Raw genomic sequence first — 24,490 nt, 5'->3', positions numbered from 1 at the left:
GTTAACAAAAATAAACTCCTACCAGAAATTAGTCTTATATATTACCATGATGGATAACTTATTAGGATTTGCTTGAGTGTGTAAAGCTAGAAAATGAAATACAATGTAGTTAATATTCTGCTTTTAATACAACTCATCTTTCATCTAATTAAAACTAAAATTATGGCCAAGATTAGATGTTCAGTTCTTTAAACTAAACTAAATGTTCATCTGCATCAAGGAAAGCAAAGAAATGTCCCTCCTACCTGTGGCCTGGTCTTTTTTTCTGGAAAGAATCAAAGGCTTCCCCTTTCTGTTATTTATAAACATCTGTCCGAGATCTACAGATGATACAGAAGCTCCTTCCTGCTGTTTGCTAGTTCTGGGAGACACGTCAAACTCATCTGATCCCATCTTCTTTTTTCTCTTTTGTGCCTCTACTGCTTGTTGTTTTGCATAAATATACTCTAGCTTCTTCAGGACCACTTCTTCTGTCTTACCTACAGGTTGAGAGGGAATAAACTGTCACTCTCTATAAGACCCCATCAGCAGATGAATGGATAAGAAAGCTGTGGTACATATACACAATGGAGTATTACTCAGCCATTAAAAAGAATACATTTGAATCAGTTCTAATGAGATGGATGAAACCGGAACCTATTATACAGAGTGAAGTAAGCCAGAAAGAAAAACACCAATACAGTATACTAACGCATATATATGGAATTTAGAAAGATGGTAACAATAACCCTGTGTATAAGACAGCAAAAGAGACACCGATGTATAGATCAGTCTTATGGACTCTGTGGGAGAGGGAGAGGGTGGGGAGATTTGGGAGAATAGCATTGAAACATGTATAATATCATATATGAAACGAGTCGCCAGTCCAGGTTCAATGCACGGTACTGGATGCTTGGGGCTGGTGCACTGGGACGACCCAGAGGGAGGGAGGGGAGGGAGGAGGGAGGAGGGTTCAGGATGGGGAACGCAGGTATACCTGTGGCGGATTCATTTCAATATTTGGCAAAACTAATACAATATTGTAAAGTTTAAAAAAAAAAAAAAAAAGACCCCACATAATAATGAGAAATAGAGTCCAGTTGATTTAACTATATCCCCCAAAACTATGGCAGTCAAGAGTGATTATAATCGAAAAAAAAAAAATGTCCCACCCAGTCAAAAGACAATTCTGATGGTAATTCTGGGAACCAAGACTCAAATGAAGTAGTATTTGAAAGATCTACTAAGTATTTTCCTTACTAAAGCTGTATTTATGGCCTTTACCAGAGATCGTTCACCATTATCTCACCTGAAAGTGAAGATACTTTCCGTATCAAAATATTCCGTTTGCGAGTCAGGAGATTCTTCTGTCCTATTAACTTGTCTGCCTGATCTGTTAGCCCCTGAATTTCACTGAATGCCTAGAAGAGAAATAGTAATATCATGTCCATCAATTTTCTTTTTCTGAAAAACAGGTAAGGTCTACACAAATTTCTTTAATAAAAACTTTTAAATCTAATATTTTAGAGAACTTTATAATATCATTTAAAACCACTTTTATTGTTTTACAAACTTATGGTTACCACTGGGGAAACAGGTAGGAGGTATAATAAACTGGAAGACTGAGAATGACATATACGTGCTACTATATATAAAACAGATAACTAATAAGAACCTACTATTTATAGCACAGGCAACCCTATTCAATACGCTGTAACAGCCTGTACAGGAAAAGAATCTAAAATAGAGTGGATGTACCTATATATACATGTATGGGCCACCCTGGTGGCTCAGTGGTAAAGAATCTGTCTGCCAATGCAGGAGACACAGGTTGGATCTGTGGGTCGGGAAGTTCCCCTTGAGAAGGAGATGGCAACCAACTCCAGTATTCTTGCCTGGGAAATCCCACGGACAGAGGAGCCTGGCGAGCTATAGTCCATGGGGTTGCAAAGAGTCAGAAACAACTTAGGGACTAAACAACAACAATGTATATGTATAACTGGTTCACTAACCAGCTAACTAACGTACTAACACAACATTGTAAATCAACTATACTCTAATAAAAATTTAAATAATAAATTATACAAGTGGAAAAAAAAAAGTCAATTCCAAAAAGGAGGCTTTTCTGGCTTCTACTTCTAGGGAAAGTGATTATTTACAAAGAGCACCACTGAGTGGTATTTTCACTACTGCAAGGAGATACAAAACATTTTACTCTGCTTAGATTTTAATAATCAGCTTTAAAATCAACTCCTACTCTAAGCAAAATCTGGTTGAAACCACCTTGTTCTAGAGGGATAAAATGCTTGCCTTATACACTTCCAACCTTTAATTATAAGCAACTGAAACAAAATTACCTTAGCTATTATTCTACATGCAAAATTAAAACTTCTGCTAGCTTGAATACTATAGTTTCCTTTAAAGTGACTGTCAACCATTTAGAAGTATGTCAAAATAGTAGTTGTCTTGTGTCTTTCACCATAACAAACTTTTCTAAGTGCTATGGAAAACAAGTTTACACAAATTGTTGTAAATAGAGTTTATCAGTTTCTAACTTTATTTTAAAAATGAATAATTAACTCTGCTGGTTCAGAATCTGACTTTCAATGAAAAGCAACTCTGATTGAACATAAGAATTTTCTTCCAAAGGGAATTATTGGACACTCACTAGTCCACATTCAAATGATAAACACAAGTTCTATTTCAATTTTCTTCCTTTTCCTTTTATGTATCTAAAGAAGATTCTTTTAGTCAAGCTCTTATTCGTCTGTCATTTACACACTTACCCTAGTAAGAATGAGACTTTTGGAAACCTTCGAAGAATGAAGTAACCCCAATGTGATCTTCAACTTCTCAAAGAGATCTCTCATTTCACCACGGCGGCGGCGCTCATTGGCAGTGTGTGTCCGGCGATAATATGCAAAAGCTTCTGCTTCTTTCTGTAGTTTTTCACTCCAATAATCAGGTTTTAGCTTTAGAGGAACTTGTGCAGCCTATCCAAACAAAAGATTGCCTCCTAAGTATCTTTCACATCTACTCGCTTTCCACCACACCAATGGCACTGTTCTATATCAGACACCAACCATCTTCTGCCTAGAGTATCTTAATAGCCTCTCAGTTGGTCCTCTTACTACCAGTCTATCTTTTCTCCAAATCAACAGTGTAAATTCTAAAACATGCTAATGTGATATCACTTCTCAGCTCAAATATCAGCAGTTTTCAAATGAGGGATTGAGAGAGGGACTCTAAAAAAGCTTATGTGTATAATTTATTATTGAGAGTTGTTTTTATGACACAAATTACATGAAAAACTTGACTAGTGGAAAACAAGTTTAAAATGTTTTCTTAAATACTGTAAAGACCCTTTACAATTTGGGAAAGGGTCAACTGCCACTCTTCCTAAATCACTGTTGTCTCCAACCATTCCAAAGTGCTGTAAATTTCCTAAGCACTCTATAATCCCACACCTCCCTGTCATTACACAGGTTGTTGCCTGCACCTATCCCTTTCCACCCTCCTTTATGACTTCACAATTAAATGCAAACCTTTGCATTTTTCAGGAAAGTCTTCCTTAACTCTCAGGATGCCTTAGGCTTCCTTTCTCTCTTATTTATTCTAATTCTATTTTTAAATCATTTAAAGAAGTAGTAGATGCATACCGGGTTTAAAATACAAAAATGTAAAGAGCTTATAATGAAAAGCAACTGTGCCTTGCACGTATACCTGGATCCTTAGAAACAACCCCTTTTATTCTTTGAGTTGCTTTTTCTGCTTCTTAAGTCTATATCCTAAGTTAAAAACAGTATTTTTAACTATTTACTTCCTGCTATGCAGAAAAGAGTCCCTAGAGTCCCTTGGACTGCAAGGAGATCCAACCAGTCCATTCTAAAGATCAGTCCTGGGTGTTCTTTGGAAGGAATGATGCTAAAGCTGAAACACCAGTACTTTGGCCACCTCATGCAAAGAGTTGACTCATTGGAAAAGACTCTGATGCTGGGAGGATTGGGGGCAGGAAGAGAAGGGGACGACAGAGGATGAGATGGCTGGATGGCATCACCGACTCGATGGACTTGAGTTTGAGTGAACTCCGGGAGTTGGTGATGGACAGGGAGGCCTGGCATGCTGCGATTCATGGGGTCGCAAAGAGTCGGACACGACTGAGCGACTGATCTGATCTGATCTGATCTGATGCAGAAAAGAATTCAGTTCACCACTCTCTTGTATCTCACCATCCCATCTTCCTAATACAGATAAATCACTTAGTTCTTCTATTGATCCCTTTGGAGATATAATTCTATTTCCATTTCTCATTTCATCCACAATAGACAGTGTCTCTGTAAAACGAGGGTATCCGTACTTATATCCTTTCATTTCTTCTGCCCTCTTTTATCTCCCAATCTGTAATTTGTACTTATATATTTTTCAAAATTGAAATTAATTCCTCCACAGTGTTAAGTAAGGATAGAGAAAATCTTGCTTAATCATGGTACCATGATATCCTACACAATATATTAAGAAAATCAAAGAAAATTTATAATCTCATTGCTCCCTGAATTGCCAGCCATTATTTCAGATAACAAGTAATTTTTTAGGTCACTGGAAAAATCAGGAGTCTAGATAAGAAAGAATGCTAGCCTATTTCACATCACATCATCACATTATACAATTAGTTTTCAAATAAACAAAACAAGTTTCACAAATTCCATGCCCATTTTAATTCCTCTAAATTATTCTATCAACTAGGTGGGGTGGGCGGGTAGAATTAGGAAAAAAAAAAACAGTAGTAGTGTAATTTCATTAAGGGGGGGTAGCTGATTATATTAACTCATTGGTAAAAGCAGCCCTGAAAAAAGTCATAATTAATGTAACTAATGTTTTACCTGTAAGGACAAATGTTATCAATTTTATTAAATGAGCAATTATCATTAAATATTCTGTAAATACCTTTCGACTCCTTTCAGTAGCTTTTTCATCTGCAGAGACAGGCGTACAGCACCTAAATAAAGACAGTATTTTCCAAAGACTTATCAAAATTCAATAATCTAAGACCTATTTCAAACCACCCCTAATTGTCTAAACTGTGACTGGCTTATTTTCCCATAGTCCCATTTGTGACAGTATGATTTATTCAACAATATCCTTTTTTCTCAAATTCTCCCAAAAAACCTTAAAACTTCAAATTACATTTTTCAATTGTGAAATATTTCAAACATGTAAAACTGTACAAACAAAATACATAATCAACATCCAGGTATCTGTCATTCAGCCTAAGAAATAAAATACCCGCCTTCCTTCCTTCTCATATAGTTCTACTAGGAATGTAACTGATTCATCTTGAAAAAGAAAATATTGTGTAGCATTTTAAACATATGTAATGTGTATCTTTCTTCAACTGATTTGTTTCATTCAACATTACATATGAGATATGTTAATACTTGTAGTTTGATCATTTTAACTGCTATATAGTATTCCAAAGTATAACTTCTCTAAATTTTATTTTTTTAGTATGTTAGTAATTATTTACATTGCATCCAAATTTTCACAATGGCAAATGCTGGAATGGACAACCCCACACATGACCCCTTATACATGTGCGTGAACCCTTCCAGAATCTATATCTAGGAGTGGAACTGATGGATAGAAGAAATGCATGCACATCTTCAACTGTAGTCACATCGCACTGCTCCCCAAAGAGGTAATAATAACTCATACCCCCACCCCACCTGTAGTATGTTCCCATTGTTCCACAACTAGACAATATTATTTCAGAAATCTCAATTTATGCCAAACTTCTGGGTACAAATTTGTAACGTCATTATGGTTTAATCTTTATTTCCCTTAATTACTTGTGAGGGGGGAACAAATTTGTGTATGTTTATTGGCAGTCCAGGTTTCCTCTTCTGTGAACTGCCCACAATATCCATTACTTACCTTTCTATTGGATCATACTTTTCTTTCCTTTTTCTTTAAAATTTACTTAATCTTATTTATTTCTTTTTGGCTGTGCTGCGTCTTCATTGCTGCATAGGCTTTTCTCTAGTTGCAGTGAGCAGGGGCTACTCTAGTTGTGTAGTTTGCAGGCTTCTCACTGCAGTGGCTTCTCTTGTGGAACACAGGCTCTAGAGCACGGGCTCCAATACTTGCAGTACATGGGCTCAGCAGTTGTAACTCCTGCACTCTAGAGCACAGGCTTGATAGCAGTGACCCATGGACTTAGTTGCTCCAAGGCATGAGGGATCTTCCTGGATTAGGAACCAAACCCATGTTGCCGGCATTGGCAGGCAGATTTTTACCAGCAGGGAAGCCCGTGGATCACCGTTTTCTTATTGACTTGTAAGAATTATTTTATATCCTTGATACTAATCCTCTAACACATATTGCAAATATTTTCCTTACAGTCTGAAATCACCTTTTTACTGACAGAAATTTTTAACAATCTGTTCCTTTACAGTTTGTGCTCTTTAACTGTTAATTATTCCTGGCCCTTTACTATTCCAGTCCATAAAGATGGAATCTGTTTATTGAAATCTTCATCAATGTTTGTTTGTTTTTCATTTTTTCAATGTCTTTCAATAACATTTTATAAAAGTCTTACACAATTTCTATCAAAAAGTTGTGTAAGACTTTTATAAAATATTATTGATTCTATCAAAAATCCCAAACAGCTTTTTTGTATTTTTAATTTTTTTTTGTTTATTGCTATTGTTTTAGAACTCAATTTCAGTATACTGAACTTACATCCTGCAATATTACTGAATTTAAGTCTAATTAAGTTTTTAAGAGATTTAAATTCTTTCAATCATAACCAACAGGCAACTGAGGTGTTTTGTATGTGCTCAGTCATGTTCAGCTCTTTGCAACCCCACGGGCTGTGGCCTGCCAGGCTCCTCTAGCCATGGTTTTCTCCAGGCAAGAATACTAGAGTGGGGTGCAATTTCTTACTCCAGGGGATCTTTCCACCCAAGGGACTGAACCTGTGTCGCTTGCATTGGCAGGAAGGTTCTTTACCACTAGCACTAACTGGGAGTCCAGGTAATTGAAGGACCTTCCAAATAGCCCTGGAGTGAAGAAAAATACCACCATATCCCTACCTTAGACTTTCTCACTAGGAGTGAAGAATTACTCTTTCTCAACTCATTGCTACTTTAGGTAGCTGATGATATAATAACTTGAAAAGCACAATGTCTGGCACAAAATAACTCTTACCTTCTTTCTCTCATACCCCAATTCCTAATCAATATAAGGTTTACTAAGGCATAACATTTTTTTCCTAAGTCATCTTATCATTCTGTGTTTTCATCTCATCAGCTGAACAGGCAGAAAAATTTTTCTAACTGTACCTCACCCGTTCAACTAGCAAAGTAACCACATTTAGAATTTACAACTGTATTCTTAAAAGATAAAGAACTTTATTGAGTAATCCACTGTGTCAGTTATGCTAGTTATTTCATATATTATATGATTTAATGCCTTAAAAAAGGGCATTTTCCTCATTTCACAGGTAAAGAATCTAAGAGTCAGAAAGATTACACACTTGCCCAAGGTTAAATAGCTACAAACTAGCAAAACTAGTATTTTAATGCCAATGTATCAGGCTCGGAAAGCATGTTATTCACATTTATATACTGTTTCCTAGCAATAACAAGGAAGTTAATTACCTCTGAATTTCAGCTCCTTTCCTCATCTACTAATAAGATAAAAAGCTAGAGAAATAAAGGAAGTATGTCAATTACCCAGAACTCTTGACTAGAACATTCAGTTTTGCTTATGGTCACAATACAAGAAATAACAATCCAAAGAAAAATAAGACTTACGGCTGTTTCAAAATCTCTGTATGGACAGCTGTGCTCTTCATGTGGGCGATTTTAATTTCCTCAGGGAGCTCTTCTACAGTCTCAATGTCCACTTGTTCTTCATCATCCTCAATGTATTCTATACAGTTATTCTGAAATACACCAGTCCAACAGTAAATAAAGCATTGGGAAGCAAGCACACCTAAATTTTTCAACTGAATGTTTCCCTTATAAAGCCAACCAGTGCCAAACATTGATCTTAAACCATGAGTACTAATAACCCTAAATCTGTTAATCTTAAAATGGAATTAAGTCATAAAGACAGCATATGGTTAGGGCTAACAACCAAGAACTACATTATAAATCACACTGAGTTGGCCAAAAAGTTCGTTCAGGTTTCTCCGCAAGATGGTATAGAAAAACCTGAACAAACTTTTTTGACAACCCAACAAAGATTAGACTAAAGAGACAGAGTCTCCAAAGGGCTGTGCTGATGCTTCAATATTACTGCAAGTGGACAAATTCAAGTACAGATATATTAAAGCTGCATAAATCTAAAGATTAAATAGCAATCAAATAAAACGTGGTGAGGGAGAAGGTAGAAAGCAGAAAAACTCAAGTTCTAGTGTAACAGTGCTTCATGGTTAACCCCATATTAAACACCCACAAAAACACATTCAAGGCAGATATGCAAACAGAATATAGCCCAATCTTCTAAGAATCTCAATCCCACAGAATGAGAGCTTTTGAAGAATTTCAGATACCAAAAGAAGCCCAGGCTTGCTGTACTGCTTATTATACCAAAAGATGAGTCAATCAGTAAGCATTTATTGAGCACCTACCAAAGAAACTCACAACAGAGGACTATAAGAGGGACTTCTCAGGTAGCACTAGTGGCAAAAGAGCTCATCTGCCAATGCAGGGGATTTAAGAGATATGGGTTCGATCCCTGGGTCGGGAAGATCCCCTGGAGGAGGGGACAGCAACCCACTCTAGTGTTCTTGCCTGGAAAATCCCACGGACAGAGAAGCCTGGTGGGCTATGGTCCATAGGGTCACTAAGAATCAGACACAACTGAAGTAACTTAGTATGCATATAAACTATATGGATTATGGGCTATGCAGATAGAATTTCTAAGTCCACCTTTAAAATAGTGTTTATTATGCCAGAAACTAAACAGAGAATATGTCATCTGTAACTGTACTGTACCAAAGAAGCACACTCAAAATGAAGCATCCCTATCACTTTACTAGCTCTATTTTAATCTCACCAGAAAAACTACTTACTCCCAAATTAGAGGCTCCCTATGGCTAACAGACATAAATGACTCAAGTCATCATTTTTTTTTTCAAGTCATCATTTATGATCCCCAATTTAATCATCATCTAAATATTGTGTATTAATCAATGCATATTAAAATTAACTTTGGGAATCTAAACCAACAGAAGCCCAAAAGTTTGAATACTAATGTAGGCAGATGCTTTATAATATTTAAACTGAAGAATATGTAATTACATGGCTTTAATTGGAGGCTTTGTAAATAATATCCAATTAACTTAATTGGGGAAGATTTAAATTAAAAAGGTTATTCACAACTTTCCTTACACTATTCCAATACAATGCTTAACAGGCATAAAGCTATCATAGGTGTCAAACATATACATAAATACAATGTAGAATTTAAATTTGAATGCCCTTACTTTAAAATGGCCAGTGTACCTGTCAGATTTCCCATTTGAAGTTCAAGCAATGCCACTCTGTATGACTAAGACACTCTAAAGGTTCCATTAAGTCAGTTCTACTGATAGCAATAGTTTTCACTGATTTGTTTGTTTGTTTGTTTTCACTGATTTTAAAGCAGGACTGTTTTTGACTTGTGGTTGCCAAGGGGGAGAAGTATTGAGTAAAGGATGGACTGGATGCAAACTATTATATATAGAATGGATAAACAACAAAATCCTACTGTATGGCACATGGAACTATATTCAATATCCTGTAATAAACCATAATAGAAAAAAATTTAATTAAAATAAAGCTGGACTGTTTTTGGTCTGATGCTTACCTAGGCTGACTTATAATGAGACTGCAAAAAGTGCAACAAGATTGGCAATCTAACTCCTAAACTACCTACAGATGTAAGTCCTCAAAAAGGATAAGGTTATAGATAGAATGCAAGGCAAATGCATATAGAATTATCCATCTCATTTACAAATGAGACAGTGAGGTTCAGAAATAATGACATAGAAACATTTCAAAACGTAGACATTTTAGAATTTTAAAATATAAACCTTTTTGCTATATTTTATTTGCCTAAGACAGTTAGGCATTAACGGAGGAGGACCAGGTAACACAGAGAACAAATGAATCTCAAAAGGAGTGAAATTCTAAAACTGCCATGCAAGACAATCATTGCAAAGGGCCGTATTATCTCAATTTCGATTTCAAGATACCCCACAGGCAGATGACTATAACCTCCTTATGTTTTACATCAGGGGAAGGGGACAGCACACCACAGCCCCCCATTTGTTTCTGTAACTGAGGTTTTTACTGGAACACAGCCACACTCATTCACTTACTACTGTTTATGGCTGCTTTCCCTCTATAGCAGCAACTGAGTAGCTGCAAAAGCAAGTCATCTAGCCTGCAAAGTCTATAATATCTACAAACTAGCCCTTTACAAAAAAGTTTGCCCAATTCCTGCCCTATATCATACTGATGCTCAATTACTTAGCTCAGCAAACACAACTCTACACAGAAGTCTATGAAAATGGCTTCAGCAAAATTAAAAAATAAAAATAAATTATAAAGGTCAAATTACAAAGGAAGATGACCAGAGGTTAGAATACAAATTTTAGACACTAATTATTTAATTTTAGGAGATGGTTAGAAAGCAACTTTAGGCGGGGTGATAATAAAATACTAAATGATGTTTTTCATTTCTCTCCAAAACAAAAAACATCTCTACAAATGCTGACAAATTATCTTCCAGTTCTAAGGCCACCCATTCCCTGCTTCTTATATATATCTACCAGATAAGCTACAATAACTTTGCATAAAAAATGTGAAAAAAACTGAGATCAAATGGGAGTAGTGATTTTAGGATTTTTTTAAAAAATAAACAAAACAAAAAACCTAATTTGATAGGGACTCTCAAAGCATCTATTCCCCCAAGGCTTAAACCAGCCTTCCTGTATAATATCAGAGAAGTCTCAAAACACAATATAAGCTCAATAAATGTTACCTGACTGACACAGCCTAAAAACTACAAAGTCATTTAATCATGATTTAAACCTAGGCATCCAATTGAATGTATTAGGTCTTAAGTTATCTTCTGGAAAAGCTATTGTCTCTAATGAATCATTTAAATTCTTGAGGTTTCAGTCACAACAAAAATGGGCTCACCACCTTTTCTACATCATCAACCTCCTCACTCTGGTAGTCAGAAACAACATCCACAATCTCATCAATAGAATCATCAGTTTTCTCATTCTCATCTTCTTCGTCTTCCTCTTCCAACTCCAAAACAGTGAAGTCAGTACTGCTTCTGCCACCCGTCTTCTCTTGCTTTGGTTTTATCTGTTCTCCTGAGAGCAGTAAGTGACCTTGAAAATGTCCGTCCCCTTTGCTCCCTTTGGCAGCTCTCCTAGGGACAATGGAGAAGGTTGTAGGACTAGAAATCCTACTCCAAGAATCACATTCAGTTTTTAAAATTCTGGCATTCTCAGTAGTTCCACTTTTTCCAAGTAAATCAGAGATACTGTGTTCTTGTTGAAACACATCTGAATTTTCCTTACAAGTTTTTGTTTCTTTAATTAATTGCTCATTTGTCTCATTCTTGCCTTCTTGTGAAGTTCTAACATATTTCTGGGCCAAAGGGCCCTTTAAGTGTTTTCTCCACCTCTCCTTAATGCTGTCCTTCTCCAGAGACTCTCCACATTCCTTCTCCTTGGCCTCTGGCTTTGGATTAGATTGCTGCTCCGCAACTCTACTGCCTGAAAATTCAACTTTGCTTTCTTCTTTAGAGATAACTGGAAATTCATTTGATTTTTCCTCTGGATTGTCTAAGCCTTTCTGCTGTTCCACTTTCACATCACCAAGTTTTTTAAGCTGCACATTATTCACACTTTGGACTGTCATGTTACTGGCTCTTCCAGAAATGGTCTTAACTTCTAGAACAGTCAGTTTTTCTTTGGAACTGTTATGGTTCCTAATCCCATATTCTTCCTCAACATCTTTATAGTCTTCACCTGCGTGTGAGCCAGTGCTACAGACATGCTCAGAAGGTTTAACAGCTGTAGGCCCTTCTTCTATAAGGGATTCTTCATCTAAATGATCACCCCTGTCTTCCAAGGAATCATTCAGAGTTTCTTCTGAGACAGCAGCTCCTGAGTTTTGTTTTATTATATTAGTCTCAGGCTCTACAGCTTCTCCTGACTGCAGAACCTTCTTGGTTTCTTGTTCTCTTTTTAAAAAGCTTGTTTCATCTTTCTGGTCTGCATTCTGAGATTCTCTTTTCATCTGAAGTGAAGCAACATGTTGAAGAATGGAGCTGGGAACAGGCTTTTGTCCTGGGAGCTGCAACAAGGCAAAACTACCAGACTGGAGAGGAATAAGACTGGCTGTACCAACAGGCTGCCCTCCTGAACTATAAGTTATTTTGGTTTCAGAGGCTGTTTTACTTGTGAAACTGTGTGGTTCAGGAGGGGAAATCCTCAGAGTCAATGTACCAGACTGAGACACAAAATTAGGTCCAGAAGAAAGCAATGATGGTGCCTGAGTGATAACATTCATTGCTGGAGAAGACCCAACAGCCTGAATTACAGGATTCACAACGGAGAAAGCAGAGGGCGAAGCCGAAGAAGGTGGAGTCTCTGATGGTTTGGAAGGAGTGGGTAAACGGATTCCCATCACAGACCCTGGTGAGGAAAAAAAAAGCATTTTAAATCACCATTGCCCACATCAAAGACTTTCAAAGTACGTATTTTTTTCCTAACAGGTGATTGATTTCAAGAGACTGATAAGACCAATGCTGGTATATAAATATACCATATGACCAAATGATTCAAGAAAAGAGAAACTTATCAAAAATATCTGTAACTTTATACCTGGGTTCCGAAACATGACAGGTTGTAAGTTGGGCTGGTTATTAGATCCTCGAAGCTGATGCAAAGGGAGAAGCTGGACAATCTGCCCATTAGGGTGCCTGAATAGGTTCATTCCACTTGGACTCCTAACAGGCTGCAAGACCATCCGATGTCCCTGAAGTTGTGTGTTTGGGACAGGCCTAAGAGTAGGAGAACCCTGCTGCACTGGAATCAACAACAATCGAGGTCCAGCACGTTTCACTGTGTTAGGAGAGACCTGTGGAGGAGCCACTGGAATCTGAGGGGCATTTTCTGAAAAATAGGAAATGGAAACATAGTATCAGAATTTCCCTTTAATACTTGGGAAAAAATAATTATGACAAAGAATCTAACCATGCTACAAATAAGTACAAGCTTAAATTACAGAGTTGGCAAAATTCTGTTATGTCCATGATATAGGACACAGGAGTTATGGCTGAGAATAATTTACTTTAAACTTAAGTATTAACCACAGCTTACAGGGCCTTACATTTAGATTGGTAAAAAAAGAAAGTCTCAACTGTCAAGAGGTACATTTAAAGAGATAATACTTCTGCCTAAAGAAAGAACACAGGCACAACTCTAAACCTGGATTCTCATTAAAGTTCAAGTAAATTTTCTGTTCAACTTAAAAATTCAGGCTGTTAATACTTAACAGGCTTATGACTTAGTTTAACAGGTCTTACTCAAGGAAGACAAAGTCAAAGACTAAAAATCACAAGGTACAAAAAAACTTCTTGGCCTTTAAAGTTCACTGATGAATAAGCAAAGCATACAGATTTGTGAAAATTATTTTTCAAAAGGAAAAAAAAACACATATCCCCCAAAAATGGAATGAAATTAAGAGACATCAAAGAAGTAGGGAAATAAAGCCTGGTTAGGAAGAGGCAAACATAGTTTTGAAACAGAAAAGGTAGAAATTTAATGCAGAAGATGTGAATTAAAAGAGATCTCAAAACATTAATAGTACTGAAAGATGCACTTCAATGTCTGGAAGAAAACACCAAGGATATGGGAAAAAACAGTATGAGTTTTTGGTCATAGGAATAAAGAAGTAGGAATAATGATAATAGTAAGCATAAATGAAAGTGATCTAATATTACCATTCAAATTACTGAATTTCTTTAACATTATTATTTTCAATTATTCTTTGACATTTTTAAATAAAAATTTTCATCAGTTTGTCACTAAACAGAAAAATTAACAAGCCAAACAAAACAAAGATTTTAATATGTAATATGCACTCTGCCCAAAAAAAGTATCAAATTTCTAAAAGAAAGTGATGCTCCTTAACATTTACATGACAAATTACTATAGAAGATCCATGATTACTTTTGAAAAGGAAATAACAACACAAGACCAAACTGATTAAAAAAAAATAGTGTGCAACTTTTTAAACAAACAAAAAAATCATCTATCTTATGTGAGAAACATGTTAAAGTAAAACATTCTTAATTTCCTGAAAATTTCTATTCAAATTGAGTTTTACAGAATGATTCAAAACCAAATTACTCCCAAAGCAGCCTTTAATATACACACTAAATAAGTGATTATTTATTGCACTGGGTGAGAGCTCAGGGAAGAAGAGAAAGACAAAAGGATGAAAAGTCAAATGAAAAAGTCAGAGGTCTAAATCCCCGAGTTGGGATCCACTTTATGAAACTATAACAAAATCACATACTTCCTTAGAAGTTGGCAGTGATGTGAGTCAGCTCCTTTTATAGAAGAGCAGATAAGAAAATATACAACTAGTATTTCCTCAAGTAGTATTACATAAGATACTTTAAGGTGGTATGTCATATAGAATAACACCATATTATACTGTCAGAATTTTAATCTTTTGATTAAATACAGAAGAAATTATGTCTCTGATATTATGTCTTTAATATTAAAATTAAAAAAAAAAGACTATGCCAGCATTTTCTAACTTCCTTCATTAACAGAGAACAAGTCACATGTTAAAAATACACAGGAGCTGGCTAGTATTTGATACTTTTTATTATTATTGGTTCAGTTTATTTATTTAAGAGACTATCCTCCATTCTGGCAAGTAATGCTGGTTTCCAATTACAGTAATACTGCTCCTTTTAAAAGTATACTTAAGTGAACAACTGACTTGATTTAAATAACAATAATAAATCAATTATATGAGAGTACAAATGGGAATCAGAGCAAAATACCTGAACGTATGTTCTGAGTGACTGAAATCTGAGAGAAAATGAACTACAAAAGGTAAACAACTTCACAGTTTCATGACATAATTAAAAATATAAAAAAGGTCAGAATACATGATTTAGAAGACGTGACCAGTTAAAATATGACAAGATGTGAACTGTGAGTTTCAAAAGGAAATCAAAAAGGCTTCATCAAACACAATCTTACTTTTGAAATAATATTATTAGCCATTTTTGGTACGTGTGTTGACAGGAAGTAGCAAAAGACAACAAAATTGACACTGTCATCCACTTTTCCTTTCAACAGCACTTCAATTTATAAATCCCTTCTTTCCTAAAATATCTACAGGGATTTAAACCATGCCCCTGAAGACAAAAATATTTAGTAGGAAAACTATCAATAACCAAGACAGAACTGTTGTCAGTTATTTTATTCCCCCTTATATCCTGTAGGGGCTTCCCTGGTGGCTCAGATGGTAAAGAATCTACCTGCAATGCAGGAGACCCGGCTTCAATTCCTGGGTCAGGAAGATCCTCTGGACAAGAGAATGGCAACCCACTCTAGTACCCTTGCCTGGAGAAGTCCATGAACAGAGGAGCTTCATCAGCTATAGTCCGTAGGGTCACAAAGAGTTGGCCACAACTAAGCAACTAACACACACACTATATTCTGTATCTCTCACACTCCTTTCCATACTAATTCTTCTTTGAGTCTACTAAGTTACTTTAGCTGGTTGAATTAGGATATAAAAGTGACCAAAGTGTGAACTATTTCTATTTCAAATTCACTTAAACTAAGTCAACAAGAGAAAAAAATTAACTTTAACTAAAAAGTTGACATATAAAATATCCGAGTCCTAAACAAAGAAATATGCTTCCCTACTTCTATTTCAATCAGTTTATGTATAATAATTAAGAGAATGTATAGTATATAGGAGTTGGGCTGATTCACAAATGATTTTTACTAGGCAAGAGGACCTTAAAAAAAAAAAAAAAAAAAAAGGACCTAGAATTTTAATCTTAAGCAAGAGAAAAGACCTTCAGCTTGGCTGCAACATAAGCAGAAGCCCTCTGATCTGTCCTTTTTAAATATAAAGCAGCAGCTCTCCCACTCCCAAAACTGGGCACACCTACATTTGGTTCCCTCAGAGACATGAGCCCTTAGCTCTCAACACACAAGAGCTGCTGCACTTCCTCCTGCACCCACTTTAATGGCTGCTCTACTGGCTCAGAGTTCCACTCCCAAATGTAGCATTTCCATTCTAATGCTTTTGAATATTTTTAATTTCCTGAGAAAATCTCTAGCTCCACTAAACCATCTGTTAAGGCTGTTTATCTTGAAGGTTAATAGTTTTTATTAGCATTCTGGGGCTTCCCTGGTAGCTCAGACTGTAAAAAATCTGCCTGCAATGCAGGAGACCTGGGTTCAATACCTGGGTTGGGAACATCCCCTGGAGGAGGAAACAGCTACTCACTCCAGTATTCTTGCCTAGAGAATTCCATGGACAGAGGAACCTGGCAGGCTAGAGTCCATGGGATTGCAAAGAGTCAGACATGACTGAGCGACTTTCACTCACTCACTGGTTACAAAACTGCACAAATGTTCACTGACTGTACTAACCCTGTATTTACCATGAAGTCCATTATTTTTTGTGTTCAGTTTTGCAGAATGTAAAGTTTGTTTTTTTTTTTCCCTGTTATAGCAGAAACACTTGATATTTACCTGTAATTCTATCAGAACCACAAAGTTATATAACCAGCTATAAAATAAACCAGCTTGTAACATCTAGGCCTTACCTGGTCTCTGGCTCACTGGTGGACTCCCATCAATTCCCGAGAGTATAATGGGAACAGAGCTCAGAGATGAAGTTGGTGTGGTCACCATGGAAGAAGATGCAGCTGTGGTCACCACGACTATGGAGGTGGAGGCAGTGGAAGCAACAGGAAGAGTTATGGTTGGAGGAGATGCTACCAAAGACTTAGGAAAAGCAACTGAAGCCACAGGGGTAGTTATCCCAGTCGTTTTGATAAGGTTCAAAGTGGCTGTAGACTGGGTAGGTGTTACAAGGGTGCTGGTATTAGTTTCAGAGACCTCAACAACCCCGGCAGTGGTGGCACCAGAAGAATAAGTAGTTTCTTTAGTTCCCACGTCAGATAGAGCAGTCGTAGGTGTCACAGCAGGAACATTTTCTAAAAACACTTGAGGGGTGGTAGTAGTGACAGCAGCAGTCACAGAGCTGCACACCTGAACTGGCTCAGAAGAAACCACAGGTGTGACGACCATTACTGGAGAAGGTCTGATACTGAACTTCTGTGGCCCTGTTAGGGGTTGGGGTGTGCTAACTCCAGGGATCTTCTGCTGCAGGGCTCCAACTTTACTCATCACAAACTGTGTGAACACACCACCAGGAGAGGGTCGAGCCGCTGCAAATAAAAATTTGCAGGTCAAAAATCTTCAGTTCTCATATTTCATCCTTGTAGTGATTGTGTTTATCAACATTTATTGTGCACCACTGGGTCAATTTCTTACAGGTATGTACCTATAATTTCCACTCACAGAAGTCAAACATACCTGTCCACCCAAACCTAACTTTCAAAGTTCTAACAACTAAAGGGAATAAAATTGGATGTTCCTTCTGAAATTCCTTTGGTTATGCAATACAGTCTAACTGCCAGAACACTAAAAAGACTGTATAGCACAGCAGCACACAACTTCAGCATCTAAAACAGAGGAAGAAAGTAAGGAAATTGTATTCCTAATTCTAATTTTAAAATCTGTTTGCACCACTTCCTTCTGTCACAGCACCTCTACCTCTTTATTGCTGTCCTTTTACAAAACAGTAAAGTTTTGCATTTTAGAAATATGCAAAAAGACATTTCAGAAGAGGCCAGGATAAGACGATCCTTTTTTTTTTTTTTTTAAGATCACCAGTTAAAGCTACCTTTTTAACAAGAGGTAGAAAGAGTTCTTTTTAAGGCAATGCCTATACTCCATCTTCACACAACTCCAGCATTTAGCCAGAGATTTCAATTTCCTATTAAGAGGAATAAAAACACAGCAAACGACATTTTTATTTAACATTTCTAAACAGATGTGAAAAAAACAAAAAGAGGAATCCAATAAAATCAACTGTATATACTGTCAATTCTAAAACACAAATGATTTAAGGAGGCAATTTATTACAGACTCTAACACTAAGATGTTAAATAAATTAGGTTTTTACTCACAGAATAGGGATAAATATAATAAATCAATGTTCCCAGAATTACGTTTTACAAGAGCCTTCTACTCTAAGTCTATACTAACATAATGCATTTTGATTTTGCTAGCTCCTTGGTTTCATAAATTCAGGGAACATACATACGATTGGTTACCAAAAACACCAGTCCTCATAGGAGAAATAGTAAATTAGGGAAAGTACTCAGGAATATGTATTCCCTTCTGCAAAACAAAATTAAAAAGCTAAGTCTTTTCTATGTTAACAAAACCAGTCTAAACGTCTGGGAAATAACTATAAAACTAACTATAACTCAATTTATTTAGTACTGTAGGTCATCAGAAGAGTTACTAAAAAAATATTTAAATTCAGGCAAGATAAACATCAAGAAAAAAAAGTACCAACTTCTATATTTCTCTAAGTTTTACAACCTCCATATCTGTATCCACTGGCCCAGCACCAAGTCACAACCCTTCCCAAAACATATAAACAGTCCAACTTACCAATTGGTCTTTTCGCCGGGACAAACGCCTTCAGATTCTTCCCAGGGCGATTTGTTGTAGTGCCAGAAGATGATGCCGTTTTGGAATTGGATGTTGAAGGCAACAGGGTGCGTGGTTTCCTGGATGCAGCCACCTTGGCATTGGATGCTACCTTGGAGATGACAGTACTGAGGGTTGAGAGGTCCAGGACTGAGGGTCGCAACCTGCCTGTGATATAAGCAGCTAGCCTATTGGCTGGATGCAATGCCCCCATCTGTCCCAATAGCAACTTAGCCTGCGGGTAACTCTTACCATTAACCTGAAACAAGTGGCAAAGAGAAATTCTGTAAAGATAAAATTCTCTTGCTAACTCATCTCCCTTGACAAGGGTTTCATTTTTACAAGGTTTTAAAAGTCTAATTTTTCAGATTTAAAGGGAAAAAGAAATGGACTTTTCCCATTTGGTATAATCTGAGTATTTAGGAGATGAAAAAAAAATGCTGCCATCTGATATTCTCAACTAATCTCATCTCCTTCATTTTGGAAGTTTAAAAACAGAAACTCATCATACCTGCATTCTAGATTTGTGGAAGATACAGTCAAATCTAAGGAATCATCCAATTGTTTTACTTGTCAATAAGCAATTATGGTTGAGCTATTAATAATCATCAGCATAAAAATGAGTAACTGTGTTCCACAGAATCTCTCTGATGAGACCAGAGGCATAATGAAGCTTTCTCACAAGGGTCCTTAATATTTGAAAAATACATGGAAGTCTGCTTTAACTTATGAGAAAGTCACTGTTACAAATACCTAAGCCACAAAGTCACCTTAGTTTTCAGTTTTCAAAAAATTCAGTTTTGAAGACAACTATCTTCATCTTTTGCACAAAACTTGGACTCAAAATAAATGCTAGTTGAAATTCATTGTAATTTTTTTTAAGTTGCCACTAAATTGTCAGAAGAAAGTGAATCAATGAATGAGGTAAAGATTCTTCTCTATTGCCTGAGTTGACAGACTGCCCATCTTACACAGGAGAATCATTTTAAAAAGAAAGAAAACAAAACTTCCCAAGTTTCTTATTTAAGTTCTCTATGTCTTATTGCTAAATGACTACAGAAGAAATCTTTTTCCGTCTCTCTTTTCCATCATTTAAAGGGGTGAGGAAGTGGAGTAAGGCAGAGAAAATCCTACTCTCTAAATTAATAGAGAACTGGTCAGGAGAAGAGCTACACCAAGCTACTCCCTCTTCTAAGACACAAAAATTATTCTGTTACTTAGATAAAACTGTTATTTCCAGACAGATCAGGTATATATTTGCCCCGAGTTTGATCCAAAGAATATGATCTTTCCATCCTAGAGTAAACTTTCCTGCACAGTTTTCCAGGCTCTGTGGAGTCTGGATCAGATACTCCTGTCTTTTCCTTTGGGACTTGCTCTGAAGACTACTCGGCAGCTTTCCCAAAGCATACCTTACAGTGGCCTGACTGCTATGCAGGTTCATATTTTATGGGGGCATTCTGAGTCCTAGACAGGAGAACACAAAATTTCTATGACTATTTGAAGGGGGCCTAGTTTCACTAAAATATCAGGTAAGTTGCTATTCTCAAAGCATCAATCAGTAAATTAAACAAGGAGAAAACACTCTCATCATTAAGAGTTTAAGAAATATCAACAGAAGCAGTTACATGGTAACTGCAATAGAAAGTTTTTAATTAAGTAGATCAGTTATAATGGTGGCACAGTCCTTAACCCAGAGAAGCAGCTGAGCTAGTGAAGTCAAGTAACCTTAGCAGTAATGTCACACAGGACCCCACATTTGGTACTCTGATATAAAAGTGCATTTAATGTCACTGAACAAAAGGAGAAACTCTTTTGGACCTATGACTACATTTTACCTCAGAACTTTCCTTCAAAAAGATTTTCTACATGCCAGTGTAATTTTACTAATATATCTGTCTGAAGTACTACGTAGCAAGGATATAGATATTTGCCCTATAACAATGATTAGACTGGCAAGAACTCTATGAATCAAATAAAGATAAAATATGTAAACTGTGGCTCAATTTTTTCAAAATTTATGTATTTGAATAACATCTTCCTAAATTTAAATTTTCTCCCAAGTTTTCAAACATATATTGCTTATCTTAAAAATTAACTTCACTTCATTTTATTTTAAAAGTTATCTGCTAATAATAATCCCAAGAACTAGACTGAATCCCTTACTATTCTTGCTTGACTGTCAAAATATCACTATAGCCTAGGTAAAACAGCTTAAAGGCAACTTTCTAGAAAGACTAAAAAGAAAACTATAAGCTCATACAGGGCTCTACCTTTCTGTTTGTAAAATGTGCCAAAAATTCACCCTGGGTATACATCTAACCTAGGCCTATTACAAAAAGAGATGACGATTTTGTCACCCAGTTCCCAAGGAATGCAAAGATAAATAATGTAAAGCCCACAAAGGGCTGTGAAAAATCAAGGTGGTACCTAAGTATAAAAAGGTGCTACATCCAGATTAAAGATAATTCTCACCTGGATAAGCCCAGATGTGCTTGAACTGGGTTTACGTTTATAGGCCACAAGCTTCCCTGCAGGAGAAAGCCCTGCATAAAAGGGCAGACCTTTGCCTCCATGTAATCTCTCCCTCACTGAATCCAGGGCATCTGTCTGCACGGGAGAGACATCATCCATTTTCCCAGGGGATAATGGACCGTCAGGAGTCTCTGATCCAGATTTCTCAGCCATATCATCTTGATCTTGACATGATGGCATAGAGATTTTCACACGAGAAGAATAAACAGGAGGATTCTTTTCACCCCGGCTCTTTCGCTGAGAAGCCAACTCAATGATGAAGCTGCCCACCTTAAGTGACTGTGGCATGTTGCTATTGATGTGCTGGGATAAGATGCTCAAAATCTTGTTCCGATCCTCCTCCCAGTTGCAGTCTGAGATGATCTCGATCAGTTTGGTGGGACCACCAGGTGACCTCTGATGCACATAGGAGGTAGAAGCTGATTCCCCTTCATTGCAGGAAGACTTCCAGCTCTTTTCTGGTAAGGAATTGAAAGATATTTCTGCATTATAGCATTTTGTTCTGAACTTTGAAAGATATTCATTTTTCCTGAGTTCTCAGAAAAGTGCCAGGAGCATAGATATTCAACAGTTGCCCAGTATCCCATTCCCATGGACTTTCAGTGGTAAACTGACACTCACAATTTGGGAGTTTTCCATGAAAAAAAGAAAGATTCCAGAAAATCAGACTATAATAGTCTTCACTATTCTACTCATTGGGCCCTCTTAATAAAAGTGAATCCCTCTTGAGATTGCTCTAAAAAGCCATTAACTATTACATAAGAAGGTACTATCTTGCAAACAAAGTATATAACCAGGGTTAGGCTTATATAGTATAGTGTACTTGCTATCCATATAAGCAAAGCAAAGACACTTGCAAGATGCTTTGTAATATGTGAGAGGTAGAGTCAACCCTAAAGAACAGCAAGAAAGATGATGTTTTTGTTGGGGAAAAAAACCCTTGCACTCTACCTCTAGTTTCCACTGCATATATTTCAGAACTACTTCTGTGCCTCTGGATATGATTGTTCCACTTCTACATTTGATGCAAGACCATGCACACCTCAAGTATGTTTACATTCATGGCAACACATTAACTAAATATACATTTCACTAGCTAGATTTCTATAGCAGGATCTCCCAACCAATGTACTACAGTTATCAATACATCAGGACAGCGATCCCCTCAGCCTTCAGGGTGATCATGCTAACAGGCACCCTCTCCACTTGCCTCAATGTGCTAGCAACATTATCACTTTTGTATGTGTATCATGCCATAAAAAAAGTTTAGGAGACACTGCTGCTTAAATGTGTGATGTCTTAAGAAGCAAAATCAAAAACAAACAAGTTAATTCCCTAGACACTACCTTCATCATACTAATACTAATTCTAGCAGTAACATTTACTAGATAAATCAGTGATACTCCTTCCTTTCTCCCTCTGTATTCTCCAACTGCAGCAACTATTGAAAATCTCAGGTAAAATTTCTGTAACTAATGATGTCAATATTGCTGAGGTTTGTAAAGGAGTTTAAAAAAAATCACCGACCTCATCCTGTTTCTTACAACACACCATACCACGAATACCAACAAATTGTACTTCTTAGAACAGGAGTGTTAAACACAGCAAAAAACTGGGAAAAAAACTTACCTGTAGTCTCTATTTTTACCAAAACTAGAAACAAGGTAGGTAGACATGCTCTGGATTGGTAGCTTTGGTTCCCCTTCATTATTAGTACAGTCCATACCTATATATTAATAATCACGATCAAATGGTAAGTCATAGTTTTCATTCTGACCTTGTGATTTATCAGAATCATCCTCCAGGTCACAAGTGAGTGGTTTCAAAGGCTGCTGTTCAGAAGCTGGCTCCTGACAAAGAGAACAACACAAATACTTCAATTCAATACATATTTAGTATCAAGAGAGTAGGACATATGAATTAAATCTCTCAAGGAAGCCTAAAATAATAGAAAAATTAAAGTACTCAAAGAACATCTTGACATCCACAGGCACAGTTGCATTACCATCACACTATACAACCATAAAAACAAGTAGTCTTGCTGTTTAACGTCTGTGATAGTGACTGAGTTACCAAGAAAACAATTAACATTGCATTTTATAGTGTAATTCTAATAAAGAAGGAAAAATATTTGATGTTTAATGAAACAAGTTTCAACTATTTAGAAAATTCACCAATGCAGAAAGATTCAAATCCTAATAAACCACATTATTAAAACCAAAAATGTTTAAATTTTCAAAATTACTCCTACTTCAGAAAGAGTAATACTTTTAAAATGACCTTAAGGGAATATGTTCTAGAATAGGTATGCAGAGAAACATAAATTGATATGCACATTATGTAAACCTTCTCTGCCCCTAAAGAATTATTTCATATTATACCAACAGTAATGCAAATTCTAATACTAGCAGCAAGGAACTGGAAGTTAAAAAGAGAAATCTATGCAATAAGGAATTCACCTTTACACTACAGTTCTCAGGACTAGAATGACATGAGCCCTGCTGCTGAAATGATGGGGATGGTGATGGTGATGGTTGTCTCTCTTCCTCTTTTTTTCGTTCATACACTCGAACTCGGGCACAAGTCATCATACTTTCAAAGTACAAGTAGACTGGATCCTTGTCTTCTTCCCGGATCTGTAAGTTTCATACAACAAAACATTCCAAATATTGGGGGGCAAGGTCTCCAGGATTCCAAAAGGAAAAGGATGTAATCTTTGCTTCTATTACAACACTTAAAAATTTTTAATGCAAACTTTAAATAGTACAATTACAGTTTGTATGTGCTGACTCTTGGGGCAGTCAGAAAGGATCTGTTTCTCTTTTAAGAAAATTCAGCACACCAGAGCAGTGGTTCTCAAATTATCTGCAGTGAAGGATAAATTTCTTAATTACCTGTCACACACAGACTGATATTTTTGAAAAGACAGTAAAATAAATTACTAGAAAAACAAAGATCAAGTTTTTCAGTATTAGATTTAATAGATAAAAATTTCTCTACCAACTTGTGGCAAAAGTTTCTAAATATCTCCTTTTTGATAATAACACAGTGTTATTGTGGCACTTAAAATTATCATAAATATATATCTACACGTTTACCTGTTTTTATACTTATTTCATCACAGAC

At 36.4% G+C, this 24,490-nt stretch overlaps 1 protein-coding gene and 1 non-coding gene across 29 annotated transcripts in view; one reads left to right on the top strand and one right to left on the bottom strand.

Moving 5' to 3' along the window:
- Nucleotides 1-24,490, bottom strand: part of MGA (MAX dimerization protein MGA) — a 148,831-nt gene that overhangs the window by 7,296 nt on the left and 117,045 nt on the right. For 10 of the 28 annotated variants that reach the window (XM_024997621.2, XM_059890463.1, XM_024997622.2 and 7 more), the window contains 12 exons: nucleotides 23,824-24,000; nucleotides 23,142-23,214; nucleotides 21,305-21,822; nucleotides 18,791-19,088; nucleotides 16,867-17,493; nucleotides 12,878-13,168; nucleotides 11,175-12,688; nucleotides 7,794-7,924; nucleotides 4,924-4,975; nucleotides 2,766-2,972; nucleotides 1,289-1,400; nucleotides 246-479 (listed from right to left, as the gene is read on the bottom strand). In XM_024997621.2, the coding sequence (XP_024853389.1) occupies nucleotides 246-479; nucleotides 1,289-1,400; nucleotides 2,766-2,972; nucleotides 4,924-4,975; nucleotides 7,794-7,924; nucleotides 11,175-12,688; nucleotides 12,878-13,168; nucleotides 16,867-17,493; nucleotides 18,791-19,088; nucleotides 21,305-21,822; nucleotides 23,142-23,214; nucleotides 23,824-24,000 (4,234 nt within the window). Of the gene's footprint in view, nucleotides 1-245; nucleotides 480-1,288; nucleotides 1,401-2,765; nucleotides 2,973-4,923; nucleotides 4,976-7,793; nucleotides 7,925-11,174; nucleotides 12,689-12,877; nucleotides 13,169-16,866; nucleotides 17,494-18,790; nucleotides 19,089-21,304; nucleotides 21,823-23,141; nucleotides 23,215-23,823; nucleotides 24,001-24,490 lie in introns of those variants that run through there. The other 18 variants (XM_010809191.4, NM_001191402.1, XM_010809181.4 and 15 more) reach the window with 17 other exon arrangements.
- Nucleotides 8,154-8,215, top strand: MIR2285CR-1 (microRNA mir-2285cr-1). Its single transcript, NR_162360.1, has one exon. It is a non-coding gene; the product is annotated as a microRNA mir-2285cr-1 (primary transcript).

This window comes from Bos taurus, chromosome 10 (genome assembly GCF_002263795.3).
Source record: "Bos taurus isolate L1 Dominette 01449 registration number 42190680 breed Hereford chromosome 10, ARS-UCD2.0, whole genome shotgun sequence".
NCBI classification, from domain to species: Eukaryota; Metazoa; Chordata; class Mammalia; order Artiodactyla; family Bovidae; genus Bos; species Bos taurus.
The sequence above is the reverse complement of the archived record's forward strand: the minus strand, read 5'-3'. Positions and strand labels throughout refer to the sequence as shown.